Source organism: Scophthalmus maximus, chromosome 1 (genome assembly GCF_022379125.1).
Source record: "Scophthalmus maximus strain ysfricsl-2021 chromosome 1, ASM2237912v1, whole genome shotgun sequence".
Taxonomy (NCBI): domain Eukaryota; kingdom Metazoa; phylum Chordata; class Actinopteri; order Pleuronectiformes; family Scophthalmidae; genus Scophthalmus; species Scophthalmus maximus.
In genome coordinates, this window is record NC_061515.1 from 2,314,939 (window position 1) to 2,337,259 (window position 22,321).

The window sequence follows — 22,321 nt, forward strand, 5'->3', positions numbered from 1 at the left end:
AGAAAGAGGACACACTTGGTTATAATGCAAATATATGCAGATCAGTGATGGGGGGAAAAACATGTATAAATACCCTGAATAAGAATTAACCAAAAAAAAACGGGGCCATTGTTTTGAGCAAGAAGGAAATGTGTTACATTTGTGCGCAATGGGAGTTGACCAAATTGAAAATGAAAAACACTCAATTCCCCGTCAGTATTCTTTAACCCCAACAGATAAATCCATTCTGAGAACAATCTGGTCAAACAGCGAGAAAACTGTTGATAATTGAAGTATGTGCCCAACGCAGCACACTAAATTAATTTACCCAAGCCTTCGGGGGAATTCAACACAAGCGAGTGGTTTCAGCTGTCAACTGAATGCACAAAAACAGCAACAGAGTTCCACAGTAGTTGCTGCCAATGCTGCAGCATGCAGGTGTGCGAGAGTATTTTTGTGCTGCATGAACTCTACAGAGAAACGGAGGGGAGGGCGGAGGTCACTGCCCGTCGGCCAGCATCGTGACAGAGGAGGAGGTGAGCCCTGACTGGGCCCAGTGGATCACTGTGGTCCAGGGCATTACGTGTTCAGCGAAGGTCTCATATACGTATAGAGCCAACAGACTGAGGCCAGAAGGGAGGCTAGGTTGGTATGATCATGAGCACAGGTTGAGAACGGTCAACTCTGGGACTGTGCAAATTAAGCTGAAGGAAGTGGGGTGATTGGTCACACTGTGTACGCCTAGACATAGTGCAAGGGGTTGACTGAGGCATTGGCTACTGTAGGGCAAAGGCCCCCCATCAGGTGAAGAGGGTAATGTAGAAAGTTGGTATAAACACGGGACAAAGTCTAGACAAAAAGGGACGTTAGGAAAACAGAAAAGGCCAGAGGTTCAAAATGAACAGAAGCAAAAGGTTGTTCTCGTGCCAGCAACAGAATACTTTAGCAAAAAGTGGGGGAAGTAAGTACTTGGATGACCAATGGGATGTAAGTCAGTGGAGAGGCATGTCAGTGGTGTCAGTTACCAAAGACAAGCAGACGAGTGGTGAAGCCCATTCACTATTGTCTTTCTCTGGTTTCTTCGCAAACAATCCGGGGGGGTTCACGGGCCCCCCCCAAACCACCGCGCAGCATCCCGGTCCCTGCTCCCAACCTCTGAACTCGCCCCATCGTGTCTGTTTCCACACACACTGGGAGAGAGGAAGCTGATGTCAATACGCAAGAATGTGCAATCCCGTTCCTCGTGGCCTCGCGTCCTCTGCGAGAAAACAATATTGTCCGTGAGGTCACAGCTTAGGAATCCCAGAGGCTGAGGCGGGTGAAAATTATGACATATTTTAATTAAATCTTTCACTTTGCGAATTGGCAGTTGGAAATCCCATGTTATGGCTTTTTTAGTCACCCGCCCCCCTCGTCCAACCTCCCTGTCCTGTCTGTCTCTCATTTCTCTTTTTTTTTCCCCCCCTTTTTGCTTTCACTCCACGAATCCTTTGAGGTGTCAGTCCAACAAGTTAAGCTCTTTCGCTTCACATCACAGCCTGACGAGGCCTGAGTTTGAATTGCGGGGCAATCAAAATAAAAGCACAATTGCCAATCAAGTGATCAAAACAGGCCGGCTTAGGGGCACTTTGAAGTATTAATCCAGAGAGGTGACTGAGAAATTCCCAGAGAGTGATGTGGGCCGGCCAAAATACATGCTGCCGTGGAGTGAAGCTCAATGACAAGACAACCAAAATGTGGGCTCTGCTTCACCACGAGAACAAATCAAAGCTTGGCTGGATCTTTGATTCGTCAGCGACGAGTAATATCGGCGTGGCCGTACGCAGTTGTGCTCCGCAGCGCCGTGTAATAGGATATGTCAAGGTCAAAGTTGGTTTCCAGGAGTCCAAAGTCTGCAGGCAGTGGTGTATGTCTAAGCCTGCAGGGAAGTGAAAGTGCGTTAGTTAGTGAGAGTGACACACAGAGATAGTAAAGAGGGGGAGACGACTGAGAGAAGGCAGTGCCCTCACAGGCCAGTAGATGTCCCTCCATGTTTATAGAGGGAGAGGTGAAGTGGCTACCTGACTACTGGGACATTGCTCAGGTACATGTAGCTGATTGTTGTTGTGTGGTCGTATGTGTATACAGTACATGCACGGACAAAGATATTCAGACCCTCTCACTGAAGCACATGTATATATTCATACTGGATACATGCCATATAAAAACTACAAAAAAAAAACTCAAGGGTCTCCATATCTTCACATCAATATTAAAAAGTGAATAGATGATTTGAAAGAGGACCTGTCGTGTCAATGGGCTAGTATAGGGTGGCCACGAGAGGTTTATTAAGGGGAGATGATCTGGCTGTCTGATGGTCAAGACATAGGAAGGGGGAGCTTCTCTTACAGAGTGGAAAAATACCTACACACACAAACACCACTGGACAAACAAATACGCCAGGCATCCATACACATCTTCCACACACACACACACACACACACACACACACACACACACACACACACACACACACACACACACACACACACACACACACACACACACACACACACACACACACACACACACACACACACACACACACACACACACACACACACACACTTCACCAGCCACAGTCCTCTGTTCATAATTCCTCACATACTTGTTTAAACTGTACAGCTTTCGATGTCGTGACCAGCTGCTCCAGTCAAGAATGTTAGTCATCTGTGTTTCCAACTGCTGAAATTGCAGTGACTTCATTGAATTTCAGACAGCAGGAATACTGGCCGTCTATTCGTGACTGAAAGGTTGCTTTGGTTAGTGACACACAAGTCCCACACCGGGGGTAGGGGCTGAAACAATAATTCCGGCCGGGAGCTCGACTCCATCCAGATCCTCCTCACGCAAAAAAAACATCAGCCTGCTAATTCTGGAGGCTAGCCCAGTTTGCTGATTTAACAGGTAGAAGGGTTGTCATAAATGTGGTCACTATGAGTTCATCTAGGAGGAAAGTTATCTGAATTATAAAATACAAACATTTGTGGCTGAATTTTATTCAATTATTTTAAAAAGAATGTTTTAACCAAGAGCATGTTATTACAGTAGAGGCTACATGTGCACTATACAGTCATAGCAGAAACCAAATCTAGATTATAATCAATAAGTTGTTTTTAAAAACTCTCTCTTTCCCTCTCTGCTTTATGTTGGCACCTCTGCACTTGTCCAACTGCTCATCAACAGTGGATGATTATTATTATTATTGACAGCCATTAACCAAAGCAGACCATAGAAAACTTAATGTGGACACACGTGCCTACGAGCAGTTCAGTGAAGAGTCGCGCCTGATCCTGCTTGTTACATCATCGCTGGTCGAATTTGTCAGTTTACGGCCAAAACTACATCCGGGGGCGGGGCCTACTGGAATGAACTAGTTCTCTGGGTGGACCGCCCACCGCTGTCCAGCACCAGTCACTTATTAGCGCATTTCATTAATGAGACATTGGCTCTTACCTAAAAGAGAAATGTTCAAACAAGAACACGCAGCCATAATGAATCATGGGAACGTAAACAAATTACAAGGCTTTTTTCCGCTCTGTTAATTGCCCAAAAAAAAAAAACACTTCATGTGGGAGAAAAATGAGAACCATAATCAATTGAAGGTCACGGCTTATTAAAACACCGCAGACTGAATCCATTACTCTTTAGTGTACACACATACGCACACATTCATGTGTAAAGATACACACATTCATTCAGTCCAACAGCATCAGTAACAAGTAAAACGATAGAAACAAAAACACAAACGCAGCCATGAGTCATAATATACAACAGAGACTCACCACAAAAAGCCTATGGGAAATGAAATGAACGTGATCAAGTTCTACGTACAATACCAGGATCATGTTTTAACAATCTTGTGACAAACTACAACCAACTAAAAATAAATATACACGTTAAGCCAAGTCAGTCACTATCCGCATCAATGTACATGACTGTTGTAGGAGGATCCTCAGGAGGACCCATCTTTACCAGGTATGAGAGATACAATATACTGTATTTAAAAATAAATCATTTTATGAATCAATCATTTAAGCTGTATTTCTGCTATTATTTTCCCCCCCAAAAAATCACCTTTATTACCTCATTTAAAATAAATAAACAGAAAAATGTATGTTCGTGAACAGGCCCAGACCCCACCCCAGCAGAGCTTCAGCCTCTTCACTCTGTCGATTACTTCCAGCATAACAAGGTGCTCAGGTTCCAAAAGCTGGTCCCCACTTATATATTTTTTTGTGATGGGATATTGATTCATTCTCTCAGACTCCACATAGCAGTAGCATGACACTAACGCTTACATCTGGCATGGGACGCCGAAACTGGAAGCTGCGCCAACTCGCAATCCCAGGCCAACGGGGAGCAAGTTGAAGGGGGAGTGAGCAAACGGGCCGCTGTGTGTTGGGCTCGCTGCTAGCTTCCTCTCTGTCTATGAGCTGCTCCTGGTGCTACAGAGGCTGATTTCTCCCAGCAGGACTTGGGATTGGATCCTGTTCTATTTGGCTGGGATGTGGATGAGCAGTTGGGAAGAGATGCATGAGGAATAATGTGGGTTCTTTTCTCTAATGTGGATGGCTGCAGGTTTTTAAAAGCAGGCTAATTAATCTATGTATGTGTGTGTGCGTGTGTGTGTGTGTGTGTGTGTGTGTGCCTTTAACCAAATGCTCCAGGTGGCTTTGCGTAGTCTGCAGTGAGTGTACTGTAGGTCTGGGGGAAGCCAGCTCCATGTGTGTATGTTGCTGAGCACCTCGAACATGTGGAGTGCGATTCCCTGTGGTGCTCCAGTCAGAAAGACAGAGATAGGCCTGCGTTTGATTCATCCTTATTTCTTCCCCTTCATCCTCCTCCTCCTCTCCCTTGCCCCTATCCACATGGAGAGGATCAGACCTGACGACAACAGCCTGTGTTGAGTTACACGCTCTGGCTTTTGTTTGTGGAAAAAGCAGGAGGAGCGCACACCATGGTCAAAGTGATGTTAAATGTCCCATTTAGGAACAACAGCGGCATATGGACACACGTAGCCCCCGAACACAACAAGGCAACATGCAGAGCGCCAAGAGCCGTCTGAGAAAAAAAAAAAATGTCCGAGCTGAGCAGACGGTGTGACGGCTCATTAACCGCTTCAGAGCTTTGTCTGAGAAATATAACCCCTCAAAATGTCATTCTTCAAATTGGAATGGTGCCCATTGAAAAATTAAGACTAACACAGTAACGTGTTCATTTATTTTGCTGTCAGTGTCCATGTCCATGAGTAGACATGTACGACTACAGCACAGTAGTTTCAGCACAAAGGACCCAAAGCCATAACAAAAGAAGGACCGCCCCAAACAGCATTGACTACATTTAGTAGGTGAATGTTAAAATAAAGAGAAAACATATAAATAATTATATGATAGGGAAAAAGGCCTAATAAATCTTACTAAAGATACTTACAAATGCAAGTTCTAGCCACTGCTGTTCATCGAGCTCTACAAATTCTACGGAAAGCAGCTCTCAACTCAGAACTTTAGAAAAACCAACCTAACGATTCTTAAATAGCAATGAATCCAAAAAAAAAAAAAGAACAGAGAAAATAATCTGCGGGTTCAAGGGACTTCACTCACCAGGTACATTTCCTCCAGCCTCCCTGGCGTGACCACTGCCCTCTTCGCCCTCGCCCTCTCTGTGTCCTCCGATTTCTCCGTAGTAGAGGGCAATGATCAGCTCTAATATGCGGATGAACATGGGCAACTGCTGATCGGTGATGGACAACTTCAGGCTCTCCACCATGGTCTGGATCTGAGAAAACGTAGGGAAGAGAAGCATAATGGATGGTTTACATTTGGAAATTTGATTTGTAACAATTATACTTTTAGATGTAAAAAGGGGTGAAATGCACCACTTTGTGAATGTCAACAGGAATATTTAACAAAAAAGGACAGAGCAGACCAATGCCCTTGTAAAAACTGGTATGAGTCCCCTGGATTACAAGTTGTTGCTCAACTTGCTGTAACAGATGCAACTATTCTAAATGTGGCAAATCTTCCATGTGTGATTCTGTTGATGGAGCAACAAGAAAACATTACTGAAGATTACTAAACCACAAAGCTTGTTACTGACTTCTACTGTAACGCAGCCAGTGGAGAAAATTAGTTTAGCAGATGAAATGGGGACTGAAATAAATTCACCATGGTGCAACTTTATGGTGGACAAATGACAAATGCAATTCAGAGGAACAGAAAACCACAGACAGCCACAGTAGATTCTCTTGGTTGAACCTACAAAACTATACGAAACTCAGTATTTCACAAGTTAGAAATGCTCCAGCAAAAAGGATTGTGCAAATAGTTTAAATGTGAATACATAAACAAATCTCCACCACATTAAGGAACAACTAAGGACGGCCGAGATCATCCAGTGTTCCCCTGACCAGTCGGAGAACGACTGTGTGACTGCCTGTGATGATTCTCAAGTGAGAGGATTCTAAATAGAACTGTTGACATTAGTTGAAATTAACATAGTTGAGATTCGTTCTCAACACTGGTGATGCACTCGTTTTGAACAGTATTCTCCCTCTGGGGCAGCCAGTTCTCATAATCTCTTTAGAAAGCAAACCAAACAATGGTTGTAATACAGGAATACATCAAATCATTCATTGCATTAGTTTGTAGTTTTGTGTGAGAGGTGAAGTCTTTAAAATCCAGATCACCTGTCACTTCCTTCACTCGCATTTGTTTGGATGATAGTAAAGTTTCAGTAAAAATGTGAAGCTGCTCACTTTGATGACAGACGGGATCTTGGAGTTGATGTTGTCGTAGGTGAAATGAAGGCGCGTTCTGAAGGAGCACTTGTACAGCAGTGGGTCCTGGTAGAACTCGATCTTGCCACTAGCGTTCCGCTTGTCCAAGCAGACGGTGCAGTCTGCAAAGTTGATCACTTTCCTGAGGACGAGCTCAGGAGCTGCACAGTGGGAAGGAGAAGAAGAGAAGAGAAAATTGAGAGTGGATCATTTCACGTTGATCCATTGTGCTCGACACTAATTGAAACACGTCAACTTACAGTATCGTTAAACACAAACAAATGCGATCATACACACTGACGGAGCAGGAGCTGACAGTTGGGGCCATTCCAATACTCGCAGCTCAATTGTCCAGCTGACACACTACATGCAGAGGGGAGTGAAGGATACATTTCTCCTTCTTGTAAATAAGCTGTAATAATGGTGATAACTAATGAATGAATGATTAAATCTTGTAATGGGACAACTCCGGCCAGGATGCATGTCAACATGTTGACCTTCCAACTGATGAGTGCTCAGTAGTCATCACTTCATATTACACCAGAACTCGGGACTCACGGGACAAAAAAACACATCCATCTTCAAACTCTGCCTTCGTTTTGAGCTCAACTACAAACCTGTCGAGTTTTGTGACTGCATTTTGAAGGGACGTATGATAATATTGCGGTGGCCAATATCTGTAAGACTGACAGACAGACATGTGGCATATATGTTCATCAACACAGATTGATTAATAAAGGATGAACAAACAGACACTTGATCAATTAATACACTGAAATTGACCAAAAACCTTATTAGCTGCAATCTAACAGGGACTGTAATGTAACTGTGTGTGTGCGTTTGTGCGTGTGTGTGTGTGTGTGTGTGTGGGTGATTGTGTTGGAAGATCACACATCCGATCCTCCACCGTCTATGAGTCACTTGCCCCTGACAGACTGATAACAGGACTCACGATTCCCAGAATTTTCTTATTCTCTAAACAGTGCCAGTAACTATTATTGTAGGCACCACTTGCCTACATATTGGAATGGGGCCGCTGTAACAAGACATTCCACAGTGATAACAATGACTGAAAATGACCACTTCAATGAGTCTCTGTTGATAATGGCTTGTGTGAGCTTGAACAATCAGCTCTTTCTTTAAAGTTATGATGGCAGCTCAAGTTTGAAATAATTGTGTTTCTCTGGCAGTGCTGAGTAAAAGCTATTAAGTGCATTATATTGAACGTGATACCATAGGGATGCATTTTTTTTTAATATTCCGATTAATCTCAAGTATTCATTATTTAGGGCTACATGATGTGTTCTATGTCTAGTGTAATAACACGGTATGTGGAAATCATTGAGAAAAAGGTTAAATCATAAAGTGACAGAAATATGACAGCAGTATATATATTTATATATACTCTGACCAGCTAACCAAGGTCACATCTACTAGAGGGACAGACTGGAAAGAAAAGACTGATGAGCTCTTGGCTTGTGGAAGAGATCTCATCTCTGTCAAGTTCCGAGTGAACAGCATGTGGATTCTAATGTATCCAGTCCGACTCTACCAGGGAGCGAACACCAGCCGGCCAGCTGTCTGCAAATATCAGACTGATGTCTTGTCAACACAAACAGTGCAGATGAATTAGTGGGCAGACTTTCATTTTGTCTGTACTTAGTTGTTGAAGCATCTGCTACTGACAGTCTGTGCGCAGCTGTACGGGATAACATTTATTCTTAAAATATGCGTAATGATGATTCCCTGTAAGTGGCGCAGGTTTTTTTATTATTCTTTTTCTTGCTCAACTGTTTTGCACATGTACGCCTCATAATATAGATGTCATGTTTTAGTCAAAAACAAATCACTTCTTACTTGGTCACTTCACAGTTTTGACGACAAGAAATGTATTTCAATAAACACATTAACCAGCAGGCCATCGAATGCATGAGCCACCAGGATAACTACAATATACAAGTGGAATTCACTGGTTTATCCTTTTTATATTATAATAATTGTTAGTTGCAGCCCGAGTTTCAACAAATAGCGACATCCACATTTAATTGTATCCCTCACATAAATGCCAGCTTTCCGAGTAATATTCAGTATTCATATTCAGTCTTTGATTAATTCTACAATGTAATTGGAGCATTTAATAATAATTGTATGATTTTATTCTCCTTTTTTTCCACCAATCACCTATTTGGTCAGGTAAATGTTCCATTCTGAGACGTCTGTTTGACCTCAGTTTGAACTAACAGAACCGAACACTTACTGTAGTATATAGGTTCTTGTCTTGGTGGATTACTAGTTAATCCCACTACCGAGGAATGTAAGCAGCCATAGCTCACCAGCGATGTCCATGAAGGCCCTCTCCCACATATCGTCCACCGTGTAGCACTCCGCCGCCGTGATGTTGACCGAAAGCACGATGTCATCTTCCACATACTTGAGGATCAGGTTGTTCACCACAATATTCACGTTGTTCACCACGCGTCTGATCAGACTCTGCACGTAACCTGTGGATAAATCAAACATGAGAAACGTGTTAAACTTGACAATAAATCCACATAAAAGACAATCGTACTAATTTCAGAGACACATCTACACAGGAGGGCATTTAAGCTAGATTATATCTATATTTACTAACATACACATTAATATGTATATCTTTATGTATATTTACTAGTATACACATTCAGCTGGTAGGTACACCAGCCAAAAACCAATGCAGTAGGGCTGCAACTAACGATTGGTTTCATTATCGATTAATCTGTCGATTATTTTTTTAGATTAATCGATTAGTTGATTGGTCCATAAAATGGTGAAAAATGTTGATTGTGTTTTCCAAACCCTGAGATGATGTTTTGTTTTGTCCACACTCCAAATATATTTAGTTTACTGTCATAGAGGAGCAAACAAACCAGAAAGTATTCAATTAAGAAGCTGAAATCATAGAATTTTGACTTTATATTCTATAGTCCTACATGTCATATATGATGTCATATAGTGCAACAATACATTAGCTTTAAGATTTAAGATTATGGACACGATCTACACTTTTTTTTAGATAAACCAATCTTTCATCATCAAATAGTAGAAATGACATAATTATGAATTGGCATTATTTCAGTATAAAAAAAATTTGGCATTACCTTATTAAAGGTATATAGAGCGCACTCACAGGGTACGCATTGCCACTCTCATGCTTTTCATTTATAAATGGGTTGGGGAGAGAGCTAATTGGGTAAAGTAATACAATTCAACAGTGCCATAAAACTGCAGCCTCTAAAATGACCGTGTACAGTTGAGTCAACAAATCTTTAAACAGTTTCAATAAAAACATAACGTTATAACCTTCGTGAAGGGAGGATTTATTGTAGGACTGTTGTAGTGGAGTGGATTAGTTTTAGCTCGGTGTACCTAATAAACAGCCAACTGAGTTATTAGGACACATTAACTTAGTGTTACTGTTAAAAAAGAAAAGAAAAAAAAGTAAAATCCAGAGCTGCATTCTCTGAAAGTCGAGGCCCAGCACCACTGACCCGTGCCATTCTCATGGGCTCGTAAATAAGCGGAGGTCCTGACATGTTATTTTTCACCACAGACTATCCCTTGGACATGTACAGCTAAGTATCCATAAGAAAACATTGTTGCTCCTCACCCTGCCGGAGCAGTGCTACAAATCCTTAGTGAATTTATGAATCTCTGAAGGGGCTGTCCTCTCAGAAGCAAAGTCCTGTTTAACACAGAACTATGCACATGTTGATTCAAACACAGCCCTCTCCAAGCCCGTTAAACCGCAGAGGAGCGTAATCATAAGTAAGCTTCATTGTGTGAGCGCACGCATGCATTCACACATATGAAATGTAGGACATATTTATATTTATACAAGATAGTAATTAGCGACATGAGTGAAATCGCCAGGGTTCTGATGGACTGCGCAGTCTGCCAATGGAGAGAAATTGAATAAAAAACCCACAATGCATTGAGTGTTCATCTGTGTGAAAAACACTTAAATCTTATGAAAAGAATCAGCGAAGGATTTCCATTTTTTTTGTGGTGATGGAGACCATGAGCAATTTGTACAAAATGTACACAAAATAAAAACAACAGAATATAGAATATAGAATGTAGAAATAAGTGAAACGTAGAAGGGTGGTGGGTTCTGCGGTGAAGAGGCAGAGAGATGTAGTAACCACGGACAAACAGGAGAGAGAGAGAGCAGTTGGACAGCTTGGGTTTCAGCAGGGCTGGGGGAGCCGTCCTGCAGTGTTAGCAGTACCTCCTGTGGCCACAGTGAACGCCCAGAAACAGAAGCTTTGCAGGGAAAACATACATGGTAAGGTTATTACTCAACAAAGTCAGAAAAAAACATAAAATATCGCAGACGGGGGAGTTTCGACCATAAAATATGAAAATACACAGCAATAAATTCTGGTAACCACAGGACCAATGCATTATTCATTCCTCCCATGTACTGTTAAACACGGTCGCTACAACTTAAAAACATATAAACCTTTAAAGCTTTTCCCTTATTTTCCAAACTAAATGTTTGTCTTCCTGTATCTACATGCCTGGCCCAGGGCAGAACAGAGCCGATAATTAGACCCAACTAAATGGCTCTGTTGATGAAAATATTCATATGAATTGGTTGACTGTTGGGGCCTCTTGCACACACGCCCGACTACACATTAGCATAATCCAATTGACAAAAATTCTCATGAATTTGCTGCCTGACCAAACAGAGTGGCATTAAGAGAGGATGACATAATATACACTCGACTCATAAACGCGATGCCTGTTCATGACATCTGTGCGTGGAGCTGCATGTATGCTTGTGCTTGTCTGAGTTTGAGTGCTTGCTTTCTTTCATGCATGGTTATGGCTGCGTGCGTGCATGTGTGTGTGTGTGTGTGTGTGTGTGTGTGTGTGTGTGTGTGTATGCGTGCGTGTGTGTGTGTGTGTGTGTGTGTGTGTGTGTGTGTGTGTGTGTGTGTGTGTGTGTGTGTGTGTGTGTGTGTGTGTGTGTGTGTGTGTGTGTGTGTGTGTGTGTGTGTGTGTGTGTGTGTGGGCACATGCCTTTAGATGTGGGGTCAGTAAGAAAGCTGCTGTCGCACCTGCAGCCTGGGCAGTAAAACCAACACTTTACCCCCTGCTATTTGGCTCTCTGGATTTAATTTGCCCATGTCAGGATGCCTTTCTTTCTCTCTCTTGCACTCCCCGACACTTGTTATATACCTATTTTTGCCTTGCGCCAAATCCAGAGGCCTAATCCATCTCCCTGCGAGTCATCGCACTGCTCTGAACTTCTGTAAACAATTGACACAGCCAGCACCTGTGCTGCGGCCCACAGGGAAAGGAGACCATTTAAAACTGCTCAACCATAAAATGACTGGAAAAACCAGCTCCTTTATGTGATCTCAGAACAGGCCAAGTACTCTCTTTTGTGCAATACAGGAAAGAAACACTATAGTGTCCATGCGCGCCATTTTTCATGTGTGTGGAAAGTATTAGCAGCTCTGAGCCTCGCCAGTTATTAGACATGGAGAGAAAGACGGACAAGTCCGTCGGACAATAAATATACTGTAAGTCGTGTTCTGTTATGAAATGTGTACATTAGGCACTATGACCAAGATGACACGTACAATAGCTGTTGTGGGACATAACACCTTCAAAGTGTTAAGAATACAGTGGATCACACTTCTACAAACCCCTGTTCCCCTTTTCTCCCCCTAAAATGTGAATAAAGCATCTCACGTCTACTGCGCGAAGGACTGTGGACATACAGTAAACCTAAATTATTACAAGGTCACTTCTAATAATATCAAGGTCACCATTGATACTTACACTGTTATTGTATTAGCTATAGGAGCTCTGTAGATAGAACTGTAGATTCACACAACCCGACCATGCATGGTACAGCAGGTCTCCAGAGCAGAAGAAAGCTCCAGCTGGAGAGAGCTCCAGTCTTTACCAATATGGGATATTCTCGTTCCATAAGTGGCATGTTCCAGTAATACCAGAACAGCTGCTCTATATTCAGTTTCTGACCAAAGGTCCCAGTACCAGGACATCAGCAGCACCGGACCACAGATTTATCTCAGGGGTGTGTTTGCGTTTTTTAGTCCACGCAAATCTCAATCTCCTCCAATCACACACACATACTTACACAACCATGCATGAATGCACTCCTGGACACAATGACTTACATTTAGATGCATGCGTTTATGTTAGCCTGGCGCAGTCAGACTAATACTCAAAGGCGTATTAGTCTGGGACCTCTCGGTTCATTTTCGATTTCCAAGAGGCGTTGACCAACAGACGCAGACGAATCATGTGATGTCTGTTGAGCAACGCAAAATTGTTAAGGGACTGAAGCAGAGAGGACACGTCTGTGATGATGATTACACAACGTCTGTGAACAAGTGTTGCTGTTTTTGTGGGAGACATTTGAAGATATCTTGTACTTTTAGTCAAATGCTCCTCCATCCGCAGCAGCCACAGTTGATTACAAAAGTCGCTTCCGTCTGCGTCACGGTATAAACCCCGCCCACTATCAGATAATCTGTTGTGATTGGACCGGCAAGTTTTCTGCCGGGAAGGAAATCACTTCCCAATGGAGGATGATCCAGACCCTATTCTGGCAGAGCAAATTTAAATGAGCTCCCACAATTCGTCTGGGTCCCAGACTTGCATTTATGCTCAGTCTATTACTTCAATCTGGAAAAAACAGAAGAAATGGTTTCAAATTACTCAGGTACTCCCTGGTAAACTCACTCACTAATGCTACTCACAAGTAAACTATAAGGTAAGCCTAAGAAGTTTTCACATATGACACAAGGCAAAAAAATGTCCATTGATTCTCTAAGAGATGGGGTATGTCTCCCCGCTCGTACGCTCTGCTTTTACCTGGAGAAACTGTCAAACTATAAAGGCCTAGACTATTTTGAGAGCTCAGCTTGAAAACGACTTTGATCCAACAAACTCACAAGTATCAGGCTAAAAACCTAGACTTCTGAAATTGAGACATGCCACCATTGAATTTCTTTGAACTGCTGGAAAACAGTCCTGGTTCCAACAGTCTGACTATGGCCAAAGTAGGAATCCCCCTTGAACACAGAAATGTGCTTCTCACAAACGGTGGCCACGGGACCCCCACAAAGCGGCAGTAAACATAATCACTCACAGAATCGCTCAAGGTGGAAGCACTTGGTTTTTGATCTTTGTGTGGCTACCGATCCAATAGCGTATGAATTAACTTCTTTATTTTCCGCCACAAGGAGAAGAGGGAGGATAAATTCAGTCAGCATGTGAGGGCTTAGGGCCAAATGACTGGATAATTGCTGGTGGCCTGCTTTTTAGTGTCGGCTGTGTTTTGATTTGGGGAGGGGACCAAATGCAAAAAAAGTGATTTGTCGACCATGAGACCGACAAAGAAATAAGACTGTGTTAGTAAAGAAATGGTGTCTGAACTAACACAGGTATTCCTCAACACGTACTTTGCACATATACACACACACTGCCACTTGCGACCGCCTGCTTGAATCTGCTTTTGTTGGTCATAGTCTTCTGAGAAAGATGCCTTGAGATGCAAGTAAATTCAAATTTGAGGACGTATGCAAAGGACTTAAAGGGACAGTGAGAGATTTTGGAGAACGCTTATTTTGAGGTGCAGTCCAGAGCACTTTTTTGCTTTCCATTTACAGAGCCAGTGAGCCGAAAAAACTGATTTTCTTTCGGCGCACACAGGAGGAAATAATTGGGGTTCTTTCCTGGCCCATGCCCCATCCTTCCACCAAGTTTGGTGCAAATCGGTTCAATACATTTTGTGAAATTCTGCTGACAAATGACAACACAACCTTAACCATCAAACAGACATGGTTGGCATAAATACATGAAATAGATTGCTGGCAATCTGCTGGCTAAAACCCAGCAGATTGCCCGTCTATAAAGTTACCGGTGTCAGCTGTGACAGAATGCTGTTGCTGTGCCCTCAAACAATCTTCAACTACATTAAATACTCCTGACAGGTTTGTTTTGTATCTTATTCTTAGCAAAATATCCTCTGTCTGAGTCATAGCAGGTTAGTTTTACCTCATCTACCTTTTAACCTCCATCTTTTAATTAGGAAGGCTGGGATTACAACATTCATCTGCTTCCTCACTGTTATTGAGGTGCCGCAACCTTTGGCCCCAGAGTTGTCTTTACAGCCTATAATGGGTTTAAACAAGGTCCACTGCTGGAACAGTGAGGTGTGCACACAAATTAACACGGCAACACTAAAAACACACACGCCCGCACACACACACACACACACACACACACACACACACACACACACACACACACACACACACACACACACACACACACACACACACACACACACACACACACACACACACACACACACACACACACACACACACACACACACACACACACACACACACACACACCTCGGACGTCTGTTGGAGGCAGGCCCAAAGGGAGATGCTGGGGTGTGAGGCACCCTGCTTTAACAGCTGGGGGGAGATATTATCTCATGTCAAGCCTGGAAATTGATCCTCCCCAGATACAACCAGATAGGAGGGAAGGTTCGTACGTTCATGCATAATAGTGCTCTGAGAGTGAGCCTTAAGGTTGGGTGCCTGTGACCCTGGATCTTACAGCTCAAGACCCCCACCCATCTCCATGCTTTTTTTCTCTCTCTAAAGGCCACATCTTTTCTTCATATTTTAGTTTTTAATCTTTTTATGTTTTCCTTTTTTTTTCTACGGTTGTGTCCGAGAAATTAACATACAATTAAATTGTACTGAATTATTAACATAAAGACATTGATTTACTCCCCAATAGGAGATGAGTGGATGTTTCTTTCTTTCTGAGAGACAGTCACAAATTAATTAAATAAAACGGTCATAAATATTCTTAAAAGGATGTTATCCAGCCCCAAACAAACAAGCCCTTCTTTGTGGGGTGCTGTAAAGTGCTGGGCTAAGGCAGGCATTGGAATCCACGGCCCTGTAGGAGGCATGCGGTCAAGTGGCCTTGTTGATAAGAGCCATCACTATGTGATTTATCAGAGACACATCCCCCATGCTCACGCTGGCTGATTTATACTCGTGAAAAATGCTCTGCTGCACAGTTAATTCCTAAAATAATATTTTCACAGTGTAAACAGGTACGACAGTAACTGATACGTACCTATGCAGGCACCGAGCTACTAACAAGCCAAAGTTCTAATTAAACCCAATTATTTCGTTCCTCAAGCATTCTTAGGACACAAGAAAACAAAAACAAGATTTCTCCGTAGTGTAAATAGGACCTAATCTCAGTCTCCCTTCGACGGCCCTGTCCTCCCCCACCAAGGCCGAGGCTGCCCAGGTGGTCATTCTCTGTGCAAGGAGGCAGAATAGCCTCAGTGGCCCCAGAGCCATCATTTACCTGGGGGCAGGTCTGGGTCACTGGGGGCAGCCTGCTGGAGGCGGCGGGGCTTGGCCACAGCCTTGGAGCTGTCTGAGACACTGCGACTGGTGGAGCTGGAGCCGCTGTCGTGGTCATCCTAATAAAATAAAAATACAACAACACGTATAAAGGAGAGTTAGCAAAGTTCTATACAAAAATTTCTGGACAACTGGTGAACTTCAAATTTATCTGACAATTATTTAATTTATCCTAAATTAAAGTTATACTTCATTTTAGTGAACAATAGTGGCATTTAAATAAAATGAAATAGTTAAAAGTAAAGCAACATCAAGCTGTTTAGTATGAGTGCAGTCGAATCCCAAATCTACATTTACATCTCACTACACAAGGGCTAGGATTATTGTCAAACAAACCATTTAAATTCTAGTTATGTGGAACAACGTAAATCGTCTAATCTAACTACAAAAAAACAATTGGGTTAAGGAGGATAATAAAATGATTGGTGGTCTGTGCAAGCTGGGTATCTATTCACCTGCAGTGCCGTTTGTGCAATGTACAATATACTACTACCATTTACACACACACACACACACACACACACACACACACACACACACACACACACACACACACACACACACACACACACACACACACACACACACACACACACACACACACACACACACACACACACACACACACACACACACACACACACACACACACACACTAACCTTGCTCCCATCCCATTTAACAACCATCACCATGGGTTCTACAAATAAACTCTGGTGCGTGGATGAGAAGGGTGAAAGACTCTCCTCCACAACAGCACGTCACCTGCACTCAGAAACCATCAGCCCGTTAAGCCTAGGAATGCGAGTCCAAGATCTGTGTGTGTGTGTGTCTGTTTGTGTGTGTGCGTGCGTGCGTGCGTGCATGCGTGTATGTTTTTTATGTGTGTTGGAATGACGATTAAATGGACTTCCCCTTCAGAGATGAGCCTGGAGATAAACAAAGTGAGCCGAGGTTCTGGATGAGGAGGTTATTTATTGGTTCAGCTTGCAGAGTGCCTCAGCCTATTGGGTGCTCTGTGACATGAGGTGCAATTAAAACAACAGGGACACAGGGAGCAACAGTGGAGGGGCCATGAGACTGTGGTTAGGCAACTAACTGCCAAGGACTTTTACGAGAGCTGTGTCCACACTAATAGGGTTTCATTCTTAAACAGGGTGGAAAAAAAGAAAATGTACAAGAAATAATCTCCATCCTAACATGCCTGAAAATGTCTTCCACATGACCACACGGGCTGAATACATACACAGGACTACGCACCTCCATCGACATGTATGATGTTGTAGCATTATAAAATTATAAAATAAAGAATTTAAGACAACAGTAATTTGTTATCCATGTTGCATTCGCCACTGTTAGTCGAGGATAACACTGTTTGTTTTCCTCCAGAAAAGGGTCACGTGTCACGAATAACAAGACTCAATCAGGAAGCGAAGGTGGCTGTCATAATTTCCGAAAGTCTCTGTTTCTGTTGATACAGACCAAAATGCGACCCCAGAGGTTTCAGACTAAAAACAGAGCCCAGAGCGTTTCCAAAACCGTATTAGGGCCTTGAAAACTCCAGAGTAGTGAGGAGGTCAGGCACGAATGTAGCAAAAGTGAAAAAGAGTTTTAAAACTATAAGATGTACGAGTGTGAATGAAGCCTAGATGGAGTGCTGGAGTAATAACAAACTTCAGCTTAACAAATCCGCAAATGCACAATCAGTAGTTCCCATGTTGTTTGTGTAGATAAACTCTTAAAGGTCAAGGTTGTCATATCTGATGTCAGCGTGTGACAAACCCTGGAGCAGTTCCATTAACAATAAAAAAAGAGGGTTAGACATTGTGGACAAATTTTTACTCGCAGACTGTCATCTTTTCCAGAGGGTCTTGGTCATCACGTTTCCAAGTATCAGCAGGTAAAAAAAAACGGGACTAATCTTTTGCAGGGCACGAATATTTGTCCATTTTGAAACACAAGCCAGAACTACTGAAAAACCCTTTAAAATGTCCACATCAAAATACTAAATTCCACAGTCGTGTTCACAGAGTGGTAGGGAGAAAAAGGGAAAGTAGAGAGAGAAAAAAAAGTCTTCCATACAAGGAAAAAGAGAAAGAACCCAAACATGTTAGAACCACCCTAAAAATAGACGAGTCGGGGAGAAGGTAGAGAGTCGAGAGTGTTAACCCGCGGTATGGCATTGATTAGGGGTTACTGCAGCACTGTAACCTTTTCACAGTCACCCTGGGCGGTAAGCTGGTCGGACAATTCAGACAAAGAAACAGGCGATCACACACATGTTTAACATTTGAACGGGGGATCAGTGTGGCAGAGTGTCGTTAGAGTCACCCCCTTACTGCTGACTAATGTAAACACAGAGGGTCTCAAAACCAAATACATTTGGCTCCTCCATGAACACAAACACTTGATTCACACAATATCAAATGAGCAAAGGGAAGATAAAAAAAAATGCTGCCACAAATTTCAGGCAAGACGCACGCTGTGTATATATACTGTGCATTGCACGTACCCCCACGCAATTAAGACACATTCCCTGGTTCTGACATTATCTAATTACAACGAAGGCCTTTCTCCGTGTGGTTAAGTAATGAAGATTAGGTTTTAAACATACTTTGCATAATTTGAGTTGCGGACACGCTGACGGAGAAACAAGTATCCCCGAGTGCGGTAAAGTAAACACGCAATTGCCAAAAGAGACGAGAGAGGCTCCGGCAGAAATATTTACACTTTGCTTCAGTGAGGGTCTTTGCGGTGGAGCGGCACTGTGCGAGCAGTTTTCCCCATCAGTGAGTGGTGGGAATTGGTAAACAGAGGAGGAGGAATAATAAATACTTCATCAAGGTTCCAAAGGAAGGGAGATTGCCAAATAATAAGATGTAAATTTGTTGCTCGTTATTCACACTTCATTTGTGAACTTGTCATTCAACTTCAAAAGCAGCATCTGCACTAGAGGTATCACATTAAAAATAGAAAAATTTGGGGTGTTTTTTGGAGCGAGGTAAGTTTATAATGAGACATACCCACATGTTGAGGTGTCACTATTTCACTATATGCTACTCGAGCACATTCGAAACAGTCTCTATCCCCATAGACGCTCATGCCTCTACCTAAAGGAATTCCTAGCCCTGCAGGCCAAGACCACATTTCAACAGTTCAACAACTCAAACTGCCACTAAAGGACAAGACTGCCAAATTTGGAAGTAGCGCAATTAAGCGTTCAATGTCAGCGTGGGCAATGAGCAATTCTCCAGAGGGGAAAAAAATGCCTTTTCAGAAGGAAGCTCTGGGACAAATGAAGCCTGCCTCAGCTGCTGCCGGGTAAACCGATACCCTCAATGCCACACCGAGGCACAGGACAGGGAGGGAGGGATGGAGGGATGGAGAAGGAGAGAAGGACAGAAGGACCAGGGTGGGGGTGGTGGGAGTTCTTCCCCTGCAGGCATGTCAACTCAGCTGTTGACCAAAGATGACGGTAACAAAAAAAAAAGGAAAAGAGACCAGAAACAAAGAGATAAGTGGGAACAGTGTGAGAAAGTGGAGCAAGCAGACAAAGGAGTGGTTGAGTGACCGTAAGAGTAAGAGTGACTTGGAGATTATGAGACCAGAACAGGCAAAGAAAGGAAAAAAAGAAGCAGGTTCTGGCAGAGTGAGTGACAGGTAAGGGGGACCCCCTACCCAGAGGGTAAGTGGGCACCCATGGAGGGTTAGGGCACAGGAAAGCCAGCTCTGACCTCTGTCCCCCCTACACGTCTGGCTCGGTCGGGGACTGGGAGGCAGTGTGTTGAGTCTGTCTGGAGGGCCGACCCTCGACACATTAGCTGAACCACCACCTCCACCACCTCCGGCGGTAAGAAACTCTGCAGATATGCTCACAGTTTCACAAAAACAAACAAACCCGCTATAACTTACAGACACCAGAAACCAGTAAGATCTTAACAGCCATTGGCGAAAGAATTTTGATCAGTGGATCATTTCAGGTCATGGCAGGCAGAAAATAACGGGTGTGATGTGAGAACACCTAATAGGACATAAACATAACCTCAAGTAGCCAAATCCCGTTTCATTTGGATAGGGTTTCTAGGAATTATTTCAAAATGAATAGTTTAAACATTCAATTTACAACAATTTTAGATAACTGAAAATATAATATACATTGCTCAATGTGAAGTGTAGGAGGGAAAAAAAGAATAATGGTCTCACTGCAATTTGAGGCGTTCTCCTTGAAAACTGGCAGTTTGTTTTTACTTCCTAACGCACATTTCTGAAAAATAAAATATGACGCTTTCTTTTTCTTTTTCTTCCCCCTCCACAAATTACTAAGCAATTTCTCAATTTCGTACTACCCTGCCCCAAAACTGCCAGTTCTTTGAAACCCAAACATTTGTTAAAGTCGGTCAATTCCACAAAGTTTTCAACAGATTAATGGGAGCGTGCAGAAGAGCAGCGCTGCATAAACACACTCTTTGTTATTGTTGTTTTTCCTCTGCAGGTTTCTGGTGGACTCATGCTGACATCAAAGCAGCAGGCCTGCAGATTGGAGGCCACGGCAGTGGAGGGCGAACGCCTACGGAGTGAGAAAATACACGAGGAGTAACCCGATAGCTTCTTATCTCAGACAAAGCCCCTCCTCTAAATCATTCATATACACACACACACATATATATATACTTGGTCTGACGAGTAGAGAGCCTGTCCCTAATGTCAGGGCCCACAGACCCACATCCTCATATATAACTTTCTTTAAATGCAACAGAAAACCTCTCCAGTACCGGCTGCCAGGGAACGATAGGAGACTTGTGGATGTGATGAGTTTCAGATTGCTTTTCCATAACAATACTGAAGACACTCACTGCTAACTTGATACACGCACGTCACATTCAGCTTTACGCTCTACTCAATTCTACTACGTTGTCCTCTCTGAGCTCTTACAACTCCTGTTCCTTTACTTGTCCTAATTGCTTTTCATACAGTTAATTCTGACTTCTCATCATCATCATCATCATCATCATGTTCATCCCCCATCGACCTTCTCTCTCCGTCCACAACCAGGTAGTCTGAGACTTGTTTTAACAGCGATGACCCTGGTTCTCATTACAATGGTTTCCAGCTGGCAGCGAGAGGAATGACACAGGAGAAGTGGCTCACTGTTTCAAACATGCCGTCACAGTTTTGGGATCGGTCCAGTAATGTCGGCTGGTATGCAGCCACCTCTGTTACACTTAAGCTGCCCGACCCATTGATGACGACCCCCACTGGAATGTAAGCTGAAGAAAACGGAGCTCATCGCATTTGACTCAAATGACCTTCTCTTTAATGTCCCCTCGGCTTCAAACACATCCATCAGCTCAACTAAAAATTAGCTGCTAATGGGTTTTTAATGAAACTGTAACAAATGTAGAAAGCCATTACTCCGTGATTAAAGACAGCGGTTTCATTTTCTCCTCCAACGGAAGGTGGACTGAAGAAGCGGTTTCACACACTCTTCCACATGTACCAAAAGGTCTTTTCTATTATCCTCTGCATTTTCTATTACCGACACACTACACCACATACGTACACCAAAGACAAATGCTTGAAGACCACACCACACAATTACATGTACAGTCTCGCACACACGCCTGAATATTATATACTTTAAAAGCACAGTAGAGCTGTACAGCTGGACTCCGTGGCAGACTGGAGGGATTAAAGGCCAAAATGAACCCTGATGAAAATCACATTTTGTGACATTCTGAATAATTACCTCAATGAAAACAGCTTATTACAAAAAAGTGAAAGTATCCCAGAGCGAAAAGCTCTCTTTCTCTCTCTCTCTCTAGTAATTAAGTCCACAACTAAGAACGAAAATCCCCATTAACAATGGATGTATTGCATTACATAAATATTACAGACCTCAAATGTAGATAATGTTCTGTATCACTTAAGGTGATCTGATGTACTCCTTACCATTGTTTTTTTCTAAACGGGTAAAGTCAGAGAAGGAGGTCCAGCTTTAATAGTTTCTGAAAAAGCTCAGTTTACAAAACATTGAGACTA

The 22,321-nt window shown here is 42.9% G+C and overlaps 1 protein-coding gene across 13 annotated transcripts in view; it reads right to left on the reverse strand.

The window, feature by feature from the left end:
* The window catches only part of LOC118301643 (vacuolar protein sorting-associated protein 13B-like), a 299,542-nt gene that overhangs the window by 262,311 nt on the left and 14,910 nt on the right, over positions 1 to 22,321 (reverse strand). For all 13 annotated transcript variants that reach the window (XR_004790359.2, XM_035627305.2, XM_047331582.1 and 10 more), the window contains exons 4-7: positions 16,226 to 16,343; positions 9,130 to 9,297; positions 6,776 to 6,957; positions 5,622 to 5,796 (exon numbers count right to left, since the gene is read on the reverse strand). Coding sequence is in view for 12 of the 13 variants with exons in the window: in XM_035627305.2 (XP_035483198.2) it covers positions 5,622 to 5,796; positions 6,776 to 6,957; positions 9,130 to 9,297; positions 16,226 to 16,343 (643 nt within the window). In the remaining variant the exon portion in view is untranslated. The remainder of the gene's footprint in view (positions 1 to 5,621; positions 5,797 to 6,775; positions 6,958 to 9,129; positions 9,298 to 16,225; positions 16,344 to 22,321) is intronic.